At 46.1% G+C, this 13,387-nt stretch overlaps 1 protein-coding gene across 1 annotated transcript in view; it reads right to left on the reverse strand.

Moving 5' to 3' along the window:
* Nucleotides 1-13,118, reverse strand: part of ACTN2 (actinin alpha 2) — a 97,138-nt gene extending 84,020 nt beyond the window's left edge. The window contains exon 1 of the mRNA XM_040429618.1: nucleotides 12,800-13,118. Coding sequence (XP_040285552.1) covers nucleotides 12,800-12,925 — 126 coding nt within the window. The 5' untranslated portion in view covers nucleotides 12,926-13,118. The remainder of the gene's footprint in view (nucleotides 1-12,799) is intronic.
* Nucleotides 13,119-13,387: the final 269 nt, after the last annotated feature.

The following is a 13,387-nucleotide window of genomic DNA, read 5'->3' on the forward strand; positions in this document are numbered from 1 at the left end:
TATTATCGGAAGTTCATCAGGGACTTTTCCATGCTGGCCAAGCCTCTCACGGATCTGACCAGGAAGGGCAGTAATTCCCAGGTCTGGCCGCTCGAGGCCATCCGAACTTTTGAGGCCCTAAAGTCCGCCTTTGTGTCGGCTCCGATTCTGTCGCATCCCAACCCTGGGTTGCCCTTTGTCCTCGAGGTGGACGCGTCTGAGACGGGAGTAGGCGCCCTTCTGTCTCAGCGTAGAACACCAGAGGGTCCTCTGCTTCCTTGTGGGTTTTACTCCCGGAAACTGTCTTCCGCGGAGTGCAACTATCAGATTGGTGACAGGGAGTTATTGGCCATCGTGCAGGCCCTTAAAGAATGGAGGCACTTGCTCGAGGGTTCGGTGGTTCCGGTTCTCATCCTGACGGACCACAAGAATCTGACCTACCTTTCTGAGGCCAAGAGATTGACAGCACGTCAGGCCAGATGGGCTCTGTTCTTGTCACGTTTTAATTACGTGGTCTCCTACCTACCCGGTTCCAAGAACATCAGGGCGGATGCCTTATCACGGCAGTACTCCGAGCTGTCCAGGGAGGAGTCGATTCCGACTTCGGTCATACCTCCGAATCAGATCCTGGCCGCCATTCGCACCAGCCTGACCTCTCCCCTGGGTGAGCAGATTTTGGCGGCTCAATCTGGTGCTCCCTCTGGGAGACCCAACGGCAGATGTTTTGTGCCTGAGGAGTTGCGCACTCGGTTGTTGCGAACCTACCATAACTCCAAGACCGCGGGGCATCCTGGAAAGAATCAGCTGTCCTGGGCTGTTTCACGTCTGTTCTGGTGGCCTTCCCTACGTTCCGACATCGCCGCATATGTAGCGGCATGCTCCGTTTGTGCCCAGAGTAAGTCCCCTCGGCACCTTCCGTTGGGCCTTCTGCAACCCATAGCCACCGGGGAGCGCCCATGGTCACACCTGGGGATGGATTTCATTGTGGACCTCCCTGCATCCCGAGGCCATACGGTCATTCTCATGATTGTGGATCGGTTTTCCAAAATGTGCCACTGTGTTCCTCTCAAGAAGTTACCCTCTGCACAAGAGTTGGCCACGATTTTTGCCAGGGAGGTCTTCCGGTTGCACGGTTTGCCTAAGGAGATTGTGTCGGATCGGGGGAGTCAGTTTGTGTCCAGGTTCTGGCGCGCCTTTTGCTCCCAGTTGGGGATTCATCTCTCCTTCTCCTCGGCCTACCACCCTCAGTCCAATGGGGCCGCAGAACGATCCAATCAGGCCTTGGAGCAATTCCTTCGTTGCTATGTCTCCGATCACCAAGACAATTGGGTTGACCTCCTGCCTTGGGCTGAGTTTGCCAGGAACACGGCGGTGAACTCTTCCTCTGGGACGTCTCCCTTCATGGCCAATTATGGGTTCCATCCTGCCGTGTTACCGGAGGTATTCTCTCCCCAGGATATTCCGGCTGTGGAGGATCACCTTTCCGTCCTACGTGCTTCTTGGGTACAGATCCAGAAGTCCCTTGAGGTCTCTGCGCAGCGCCAGAGACTCCAGGCTGATCGCAGACGAGCGCCTGCTCCTTCCTACCAGGTCGGAGACCGTGTATGGTTGTCCACCCGCAACCTCAACCTTCGAGTGCCCACTCCCAAGCTGGCGCCTCGCTTTGTTGGTCCCTTCCGAGTGCTTCGCAGGGTAAACCCGGTAGCCTATGCCCTTGCGCTTCCTCCTGGCATGCGGATCTCCAACGTGTTTCATGTCTCCCTGTTGAAGCCACTGGTGTGTAATCGTTTCACTTCCTCGGTTCCTCGGCCTCGTCCGGTCCAAGTGGGCAATCGTGAGGAATATGAGGTGAGCAATATCCTGGACTCACGCCTGGTCCGCGGTCGGTTGCAGTTTTTGGTCCATTTGCGTGGTTATGGTCCAGAGGAGCGTTCCTGGGTTCCCTCCGCAGATGTCCATGCTCCTGCCTTGCTCCGAGCCTTCCACGCACGCTTCCCTCAGAAACCGTTTTGTGCTCCGCGGAGGAGGGGCCCTTGAGGGGGAGGTACTGTCATGGTCTTACCTGCTTGCTGCTCTCCTTCGTTTGACATGTGCTGGCGGCCATCTTGGTTTCTGGGTTTCTTGTAGCCTTCCACCCTGCGGCTCCTCCTTCCCCTGGGAGGAGCTGGATGCCTAGCTCATATATATAGGAGGTCTGTGGCTTCAGTTCCTTGCTTGGTCCTCTTGTGTTCACATGCTTCTAAGACTGCTGCTGCTTCTGGTTCCTGATCCTGGCTTCGTCTGACTACCCTGCTGGTTCCTGATCCTGGCTTCGTCTGACTACCCTGCTGGTTCCTGATCCTGGCTTCGTCTGACTACCCTGCTGGTTCCTGATCCTGGCTTCGTCTGACTACCCTTCTGGTTCCTGACCTCTGGCTTCGCAAAGACTCTGCTCGGTTTCACCATCCGTTTGGACTTTTGCTTTACAGCTTTATTTTCAATAAAGCCTTCTTATTTTCACTTATCTCTTGTTGTACGTCTGGTTCATGGTTCCGTGACAATCGCCCAGGAGAATGTTGTCCTCGGTCTCCTCCCCCCAGCCACGGACAACACCAGGGATCCCCAAAAAGTTTAAAGTCCCCCTCAAAGCCTGCTCTTCTTGCTCCTCCTCCTCCCCCCAGCCACCATCCTCATCTGATGCCTCTTCAGACTCCTGCTGACTTGTCTCAGATGGAGTAGCCCCCCCTGGGAATTCATTCAGCTCGACGGCTTGATGACACGACGCAATGCACGCTCCAGAAAGAAGGCGTAAGGTACGATGTCACTGATGGTGCCCTGGCTGTGACTGACCAGTTTGGTGATCTCATGCAGAAGTCTGCATGTGTCGCGCATCAGAAGCCACTAAAGCAAGGTGAAAAGAAACCAAACTCCTCAGTACCTGTCCCGCTGCAGAGTTCGTACAGGTAGTCGTTAATGGCACGTTGCTGCTGGAGCAGCCTATCAAGCATATACAAGTTGAAGTTCCAGCGCATCGGGCTGTCACAAATCAGACGTCTGATGGGCAGGCGAGCCATGGCCGTGTAAGATCTTCTAAAATGGCCAGAAATTTTCCTGGCCTTCCGCAAGACGTCCTGGACCCCGGGGTATTTGGCAACGAATTGCTGCATGACTGACTTCAGGACATGTGCCATGCATGGCACGTGTGTCATTTTGCCCTGTTTCAGAAGGCTCAGCAGATTGGCACCGTTGTCGCACACCACTTTCCAATTGTCAAATTGAGCGGGGTTAGCCACTGATCGGCCTGTGACTGCAGAGCTGAAAGCAGTGCAGGACCAGTGTGGCTCTTGGCTTCCAGGCACAACAGCCGCAGCACAGCATGGCAACGTCTCACCTGGCACGTCGAATAGGTTCTGGGGAGCTTGGGGGGCGCAGTGGAAGAGGCGGTAGCAGTGAAAAAGGAGGAGTCAGCCGAGGAGGAGATGGAGGATGGAGTAGGAGTAGGAGAAGAAGAGGCAGGCCTGCATGCAATCCATGGCGGTAACACCAAATCCACACGGGAGCCACTGGTTACATGCTTGACGGCTGTCAGTAGGTTCACCAAGTGAGCATTAAAAGTTATGTACCTTCCCTGCCCGTGTTTGCTAGACCTCGTGTCTGTGGTCAGACGTATCTTGGCACCGACACTGTGTGCCAGAGATATATTCACTTGCCGCTGAACGTGGCCATATAGCTCTGGGATGCCCTTCTGGGAGAAATATTTCCTTCCGGGGACCTTCCATTGCGGTGTGCAAATGGCCACAAATTTTCTAAAGGCCTCAAAGTCCACAAGTTTATATGGAAGTAGTTGGCGGGCTAGCAGTTCCGACAAGCCAGCGGTCAGCTGTTGGGCAAGAGGGTTATCCGGCGTCATAAACTTTTTACGCTCAAACATTTGGGACACGGAAGCCTGCCTTCTGCCAGATAAATGCGACGACGGCACGGTGGAAGGTGGAGTGGAGGACAAATGGGAGGAGAGAGAAGAAGAAGAGGCAGGACGTGGAGCGCCGGAAGTGTGGCTTTGTGGGTTCTGACGGCGTTGCTCTCACTGGACTCGGTGATGGGAGACCAGGTGCCTTCTTAAGGCGGTTGTCCCTAGGTGAGTGTTGGGCTTACCACGACTTATGCGTTGACAGCACAGGCTTCAGATGGCAACACTACTGTCAGTAGCTGACACATTAGAAAAAGCTCACACTTCGGAGCCATGTGCCGAGGTCCTGGGAGCGCTAGAAGTGACCATGCATGGTGGATGGCTCGCTCCCGATAAATTTTCAGTCTGCTTTTTGCCTCCTGTGCCCTGCGAGCTCTGCCTGCTTCTCCTCCCTCTCTGCTGTTCCATCTCTCCCTTTGAAATCCCCTCCTCTTCCTCTCTTGTGGGCACCCACGTGACGTCCATCGACACGTCATTATCGTCACCTTCACCACCACTGACATTTGAGATCTCGGAGTAGGCATCAACAGCGGGGAACTCCCTTCTTAGGCTGATCTGGGTACTGTCGTCAGACCGCTGAGTGGTGGCCGTTGCTACCTCCTCATCTGATGTCAAGCATGCCTGTGCATCGGTAAGGTCTGGGAATGGATGGGAAAATAATTCCTCTGACTCGAGTGGAGGGGCTATGGTGGTGTCTTTGTGGGTGCACACAGCAGAGAGTGAGGAGGGTGCAGAGGCGGAAGGCTGAATGAGCCACTCAACCAACTCCTGGCCATTGCATAACATTCCACTTCTTTCCCTTAAAAAACTCTTTGGTTGCTTTTGCAGTATGCTTTGGGTCATTGTCCATCTGCACTGTGAAGCGCCGTCCAATGAGTTCTTAAGCATTTGGCTGAATATGAGCAAATAATATTGCCCGAAACACTTCAGAATTCATCCTGCTGCTTTTGTCAGCAGTCACATCATCAATAAATACAAGAGAACCAGTTCCATTGACAGCCATACATGCCCACGCCATGACACTACTACCTCCATGCTTCACTGAGGTGGTATGCTTAGGATCATGAGCAGTTCCTTTCCTTCTCCATACTCTTCTCTTCCCATCACTCTGGTACAAGTTAATCTTGGTCTCATCTGTCCATAGGATGTTGTTCCAAAACTGTGAAGGCTTTTTTAGATGTTGTTTGGCAAACTCTAATCTGGCCTTCCAGTTTTTGAGGCTCACCAATGGTTTACATCTTGTGGTGAACCCTCTGTATTCACTCTGGTGAAGTATTCTCTTGATTTTTGACTTTGACACACATACACCTACCTCCTGGAGAGTGTTCTTGATCTGGCCAACTGTTGTGAAGGGTGTTTTCTTCACCAGGGAAAGAATTCTTCGGTCATCCACCACAGTGGTCTTCCGGGTCTTTTGGTGTTGCTAAGCTCACCGGTGCGTTCCTTCTTTTTAGGAATGTTCCAAACAGTTGGCCATGTTTTTGCTATCTCTCTGATGGGTTTGTTTTGTTTTTTCAGCCTAATGATGGCTTGCTTCACTGATAGTGAAAGCTCTTTGGATCTCATCTTGAGAGTTGACAGCAACAGATTCCAAATGCAAATAGCACACTTGAAATGAACTCTGGACCTTTTATCTGCTCATTGTAATTGGGATAATGAGGGAATAACACACACCTGGCCATGGAACAGCTGAGAAGCCAATTGTCCTATTACTTTTGGTCTCTTAACAAGTGGGAGGCACATATGCAAACTGTTGTAATTTCTACACCGTTCACCTGATTTGGATGTAAATACCCTAAAACTATAGCTGACAGTCTGCAGTTAAAGCACATCTTTTTCGTTTCATTTCAAATCCATTGTGGTGGTGTATAGAGCCAAAAATTTTAGAATTGCGTCGATGTCCCATGGACCTGGCTGTATATCGCAGTCCTCAATCAATATTTGGTGAAAACAGGAATATCGAACCCCTTAATCAGCATTTTGTGGAAGCAGGTATATTGCAGGCCTCAATCAGTATTTTGTGGAAGCAGGTATATCAAACCCCTTAATCAGTATTTTGTGGAAGCAGGTATATCGCAGGCCTCAATCAATATTTGGTGGAAACAGGTATATCGAACCCCTTAATCAGTATTTTGTGGAAGCAGGTATATCACACCCCTCCATTTTTTAGGGGGCAACAGGTATATCACACTCGTTGCAAATAGTTGTTACAATAGTGCTTGTCCCTCTATATAGCTGCGGTATCGCAACAGAACCGCACACAACTTCTGCACAATACAAATGCACTATAATATACTTTCTATGTTAGAAAGTATATTATAAGTATATCACACCCCTCAGTATATCACACCTATCGATAGCACACCTATACCAGTCCTTAAAAGGACTTTTATGGCCCTATTAGCTAGCGTCCCGAACAGCCTGTCCCTGCTCCACAAAGCAACCTCTCCCTACAGTGGCAAAACACAGAATGTAAAATGGCTGCCAGATCGGGTTCTGTTATAGGGTGGGGGTGTGTCCATGTGCTGAAACATCTCAATTGGCTGTTCTGTCTCACCTGATGGATGTGTCATGAGTCAAAGTTCGGCGCAATGCAAAAGAATATGGCGCCAGCGGACATCACCATATGTTTGCATGTTCTGCGAATCGCGAACGTGCAAAGTTCGCCGCGAAACGACCGCCGGGCGAACCGCAAGGCCATCTCTAGTGATAAGTTTCTGTATCTTCTAACTTGAGCATATTGGCGGGGAAATCAGCATTCTTGTTGTACGCTCATGCTCTGTTTCAATCTACAGGGTGGGCCATTTATATGGATACACCTTAATAAAATGGGAATGGTTGGTGATATTAACTTCCTGTTTGTGGCACATTAGTATATGTGAGGGGGGAAACTTTTCAAGATGGGTGGTGACCATGGCGGCCATTTTGAAGTCTGCCATTTTGAATCCAACTTTTGTTTTTTCAATAGGAAGAGGGTCATTTGACACATCAAACTTATTGGGAATTTCACAAGAAAAACAATGGTGTGCTTGGTTTTAACATAACTTTATTCTTTCATGAGTTATTTACAAGTTCCTGACCACTTATAAAATGTGTTCAATGTGCTGCCCATTGTGTTGGATTGTCAATGCAACCCTTTTCTCCCACTCTTCACACACTGATAGCAACACCGCAGGAGAAATGCTAGCACAGGCTTCCAGTATCCGTAGTTTCAGGTGCTGCACATCTCGTATCATCTGAAGGCAATCGTCTATGCTGTGAAGATACGAGATGTGCAGCACCTGAAACTACGGATACTGGAAGCCTGTGCTAGCATTTCTCCTGCGGTGTTGCTATCAGTGTGTGAAGAGTGGGAGAAGAGGGTTGCATTGACAATCCAACACAATGGGCAGCACATTGAACACATTTTATAAGTGGTCAGGAACTTGTAAATAACTCATGAAAGAATAAAGTTACGTTAAAACCAAGCACACCATTGTTTTTCTTGTGAAATTCCCAATAAGTTTGATGTGTCAAATGACCCTCTTCCTATTGAAAAAACAAAAGTTGGATTCAAAATGGCCGACTTCAAAATGGCCGCCATGGTCACCACCCATCTTGAAAAGTTTCCCCCCTCACATATACTAATGTGCCACAAACAGGAAGTTAATATCACCAACCATTCCCATTTTTTTAAGGTGTATCCATATAAATGGCCCACCCTGTACATTGCGAGACACAGAATTGACATTTTGGTTGGGACACCCAAACACATCTAGCCATCCAATGATGGCCCTTTTGTGTTATATACCTTTTTTTTTCACAGTGCCCTGCTGAAAGCAATAGCATGGAGGCATGCTGGGATATTTTAATGTATTTCATAAAGGAACTGTGCTCTTCTGAAATTGCCTCATATAGTACAAAAATGTAAAATCTGTTTCAACTAGTGACCATTATTCAAATATAGTTAAAAAAAATTTTTTTACAGACAATCCTTTGCTTTGCTTCGAGTGGATACCTAAAAATCTATGCCTGCAGAAAAATAGGGAAATATCTGACAATCAAAAACATATTCAGGTTCACTGCAACTGCAAATATTTTTACCAGAGGCGCTGTAGGTGAATAAAGTTTTATTGTAGAGTTGGCCATATTGTCTCAAGTCAGATATCTTACATTTCTACCTCAAAAAGTTTAGCGAAGAAATGACTTGGTAATTAGTGTAAAATTCTAAGGTCATGCATTGTGGTTAGAGCTTCAAGTAATTAATTAAAAGATTTGTCTTCTAATAGGACTAACTATGTGGTCATGATGTTCAGTGACAGATTAATGCACTCTTTATGAGTGTACTATTTATGAGTGTGCTTAATTGGTGCAAGTATCGAGTTTTGATACTTTATGGCCAATGTATTCTTTTAACGAATATGGACAGTGAAAAAAGAAAGACTAAAGGTTAGTGTTAGGGCTCATGCACACGACCGTTGTTTTGCGGTCCGTTTTTTACGGATCCGTTGTTCCGTATCTGAGTGTTTTTTTTCTCTGACTTAAGTCCTCTTCCGTTCCGTTATTGCACAAAACATATCCGTATGGTTTCCGTATTTAATCCGTTTTTTTTTTTTTCGGATCAGAAACGGAAACTGTAACTTATTAATCACCAAACACATGAGCAATATGGGCTTGCATTGCATTTCTACAGTATGGATCTGCAAAATACGGATGAAATACGGATGACATACGGATGTGTTTTGTGTGCGTTACATATTTTTTGCGGACCCATTGACTTGAATAGAGCCTTGGACCGTGATTTGTGGACATTAATAGGACATGCACTACTTTTTTGCGGAATGGAAACATGGAAATACGGAAACGGAATGCACACGGAGTGCCTTCCGCTGTTTTTGCGGACCTATTAAAATGAATGGTTCAGCATACGGTCTGCAAAAAAAAACGGAATGGAAAAAAAAAGCGGAAAGAAAATAAGTTTGTGTGCATAGTAACAAGGCCGAAAAAAGACATTTGTCCATCCAGTTCGGCCTGTCATCCTGCAAGTTGATCCAGAGGAAGGCAAAAAAAAAACTTTGAGGTAGAAGCCAATTTTCCCTACTTTAGGGGAATAAAAAATTCCTTCCCGACTCCAATCAGGCAATCAGAATAACTCCCTGGATCAACGACCCCTCTCTAGTAGCTATAGCCTGTAATATTATTACGCTCCAGAAATACATCCAGGCCCCTCTTGAATTCCTTTATTGTGCTCACCATCACCACCTCCTAAGAGACTATAATAGATATTTATAAGAAAACTTTTAGCAAATCAAGAATGTGCAGAGAATGTGTAAATTTCCCTAGTAATGTATAGCAATGTTCTAATGTCATCATGTAAATGAATAATAATGTATCGATGAGTTCATGTATGAGAGCTATTGATGTCTACGTACTACATCTTAATGATATGCCTGTTTCATCCTAGGTATAAAAATCTATAGTTTGAGAAAGACATTACTATTTTTGGGCATTTTCTAATGCTTAAATTCTGTACCTTACTTTCTGGAGTCTGCCTGACTTTTCAATTTACTCTTTAATCTGCCCTGTCATTTATCTCAATAAGGCCCCATGTACACGACCGTTCCGTTTTTTGCGGTCCGTAAATTACGGATCCGCAAAACACGGAAGCCGCCTGTGTGCCTTACGCAATTTGCTGAACGGAACAGGCGGCCCATTGTAGAAATGCCTATTCGGTGCTACGTAAAGGAGCAACGGATGTGGACAACACACGGAGTGCTGTCCGCATCTTTTGCAGCCCCATTGAAGTGAATGGGTCCGCACCCGAGCCGCAAAAACTGCGGCTCGGATGCGGACCAGAACAACGGTTGTGTGCACGAGGCCTAAACATGTTAATTCTTTCCCAATAAGAATTGTCTCAAGAATCTGCTTCAGGAGTCCAACAGGGGCAACCTACAAAATCTGTAAGAGAGCCTACCACCTAACACCTTTGGAAACACGTTTTTAGTAGAAGGTTTCTCCATGTGATCAGCGGTAGTATGTGGAGAATTCTCAATAAAAGCGTTCAATTTCACTACAGCGTCACCACAGGCAAAGCAAAGCATTACACTACTATACCACTGAAATCATTGGGCTGTTCATGTAACACATGCACGTAATGGGTCCTCCTGGGCAAGAGAAACTTTTTTTCATAGATGCTACTGCCATAACAGATGAGAGATCTGGATGGAACAACCCTTCCAATAAACAATAAATTCCCTATTACTGTTTTTAAAAATGGGTTTAAAAAATTAATTTTGAAGTCTGAAAGGAACTAGTGGTACCTATAATTCACTGAGACCTCACGGTACATTTTCTTTTATAACATCTTTTTGCTCTGAATTTCTTCTAAACTCTCTAAGGAATTCTTTGCCACTTTAGCAAGCCAGCTATATATGGGTCTGAGACCACATCTGGAGGATGACACCGATGGATCCACGTTTTAGCAGTGGCACAATTCGGTGAATCTAGGTTCAGAGAGTTTCTGCATCTAGTCTAAAAAAGGGTGTGACTTAATGGAAAAGAGGCATGGGTTCATGGCAAGGGGGCGGAACATAAAATGCACCATTTTGTGGCACAATTCTGGGGTAAAATTCTGTCTTAAATTAAAGGTCCTTTTATATGGCAATCATCAGGAATGAACCTTTTCTTCCCAATACTTACCTGATTGTCAGAGGAGCTAAAAGATGCATTTACATGCAGCAATCATCTCCACTGTATTGGGATGGGCAAATGCTACAAGCAATCGCTCGGCCCCATAGAGAACCATTGTTTCTGGGCAACAGATCCCTGTTTACACATATAATTTTAGGTATTGGCCAAAAGACATGATCACCCGAAGAACAACTGTTTGCTCTGGTGATTGCTGGCACCTATCGGAAACAAGTGTTTCCACAAACACTCATCCCAACAATTAGGCTACATTCACACGTCAGTATTTTTCTATAATCCGATTTTCTGTCCGTTTTTTGCGGATCCGTTGTTCCTGAAAATGTTTCCGTATGTCATCCGTATGTCATCCGTTTTTTGCGGATCCGCAAAAAACGGAAGCATGTATAAATTTCAATAAGCAAATAATGTTGTTTGGATCTCTTAAAAAAAAAAAAAAAAAAAAAAAAAAATTTTAAATGTAATTTCCAGGAACGGATTCCGTATAAAACGGATGACATACGGAATGACATCCGTATGTCTTCCGTTTTTTGCGGATCCATTGACTTTGTATTGTACCAGGATCCGATTTTTCAGGAAAAGAATAGGACATGTTTTATATTTAAACGGACATGCGGAACGGAACAACGGAAACGGACAGCACACATTGTGCTGTCCGTTTTTTTCCAGGACCCATTGAAAATGAATGGGTCCAGAATGGTCCAGATCTGTTCCAGAAAAAACGGAACAGATCAGGAAAGAAAAAACGGACGTGTGAATGGACCCTTAGGCTGATTAACGGTCTGTGTGAGGGTACGGCCAAACATTCAGGTTTTGTGATGCCGTTTTGGAAGCCAAAATCAGGTGAGGACCATAGAATGAGAGAAATTATTAAGGACAGATACTAGTCTTTTTCAATCCACTCCTGGTTTTGGCTTTGAAAACTGCATAAAGAAAACCTAAAGCCAGCCAATAGTTGGTATAGACAAAAGTATCTAGTCCCGCACCAGATTTATCATCCAGCCTGAGCCCCTGTGATAAACCTTGTGCATATCTAGACAGACAGTCTAAGCTTACACCATCTATAGGATTTATACATCTGCCCCATAGCCTAGAACAGTGTCGGACCTGAATATATCTCACTGATATTATCTCTCACGAGTACACCTGCCTGTGTAACAGAAGACACTTAGAAGTAGACTTGTTCTTCTACATGAGCTGGGGCGATACAAGTCCTCTGACCTCGGTGGACATGTTAGTAGAGTTGTGTCTTGTGTGGCAATTTACTTGGTGATGACTTATAATAAATGCCTGTTCTGCATATTCCATCCTTGCAACTATACTAACATACTATTGGCAGTGGGGTTAACAAATAAATAATAATGTGTATATCATATCATAAGGTTCATAAAAAGAGGTTTTACTCATCTGGCTGTTAAAGGGGTTGTCTCACTTCAGCAAGTGGCATTTATCATGTAGAGAAAGTTAATACGAGGCACTTACTAATGTATTGTGATTGTCCATATTGCATCCTTTGCTGTCTTGATTCATTTTTACATCACATCAGGCCCCATGCACACAAGCGTATCCATTTTGCAGTCCACAAACTGTGGATCCGCAAAATATGGATGCGGTCCGTGTTACATCGCATTTTTTGGGGACCGATTGGCTTCAACAAGTCCGTGGTCCACATTTTGTGGACAAGTATAGGACATGTTCAATCTTTTTGCGGAATGGACATATAGATGCAGAAAGCACAATGTCAACAAAATGAGGACCACTGACCCATTTAACTCAATGGGTCAACAAATAAAATGCGGATAGCACATGGACTGAATGGGGCTGCAAAAAATGTGTATGGTCGTGTGCATGGGGCTTTAAACACTGCTTGTGTTACGACCACTCTGCGAACCAGCAGAGGTGCACGCACACTATAGAAAAAAGCACCGCTCTCTCTGGTGGCTGGGACTGTGGGAGCGCAGCAGCTCCCGTCCTAGCCACCTTGTATCAGTGCTGCAACGAAGGCCATAACCCCTGAATATGAACAGTGTATAATTGCGATGGAAAAATGAATCAAGCCAATAAAGGAGACAATATGGACAATCACAATACATTAGTAAGTGCCTTGTATTAACTTCCTCTACATGATAAATGCCATTTGCTGAAGTGAGACAACCCCTTTAAGAACACTTTTGCACTCTATAGCCTGACCTTTCGTTGTTGCTTTTCCCATGCTGGGTCTAGGAGCATGTCTCGGTCCCATTCATCTTCTTGGTTCATGTATTCTTGCTCTTCGTAGGTATAGCTGTACATGTCGTTGGTCATCACTTGGGTCATACTCCTGGTAAACGAATTTGTTAAGGAGAACCCGAGTAGTTCTTCTTTTTTCCGGCGGACAGCTGTTACTGGAGGAAGCCGCGATGCTGCTGGAGTTAGAACGATGACCTTTGTTAACCTTCACGCTGAGCTCAGCCTCATCAGCCTCTGTCCTGGACACCCCTGTGCCTGCTATCCCAGTGAAGCTCTGGCTAGGCAGCTGTCTATTATCCCCCGGGATCACGTGACGGGCCTCTTAATAATGCCAGATATGAAAGCACTCCTACTGCAGGCTATTTTGGAACCTGCATTTATCACTCGAACATCTGAAAACAATTCACTGCTCGCACAATGGAAGCGTTCCAGATTCACCATAATCACTCTGTGGCTCCTGAGCGCCAACTGTAATAACTTAACCCTGTCTTACAGGACAGTATCAGATCCCCTTAATCCGTATTATTCCATGCTGCCAGTAGTATTTAT

This window comes from Bufo bufo, chromosome 4, assembly GCF_905171765.1.
Source record: "Bufo bufo chromosome 4, aBufBuf1.1, whole genome shotgun sequence".
NCBI lineage: Eukaryota > Metazoa > Chordata > Amphibia > Anura > Bufonidae > Bufo > Bufo bufo.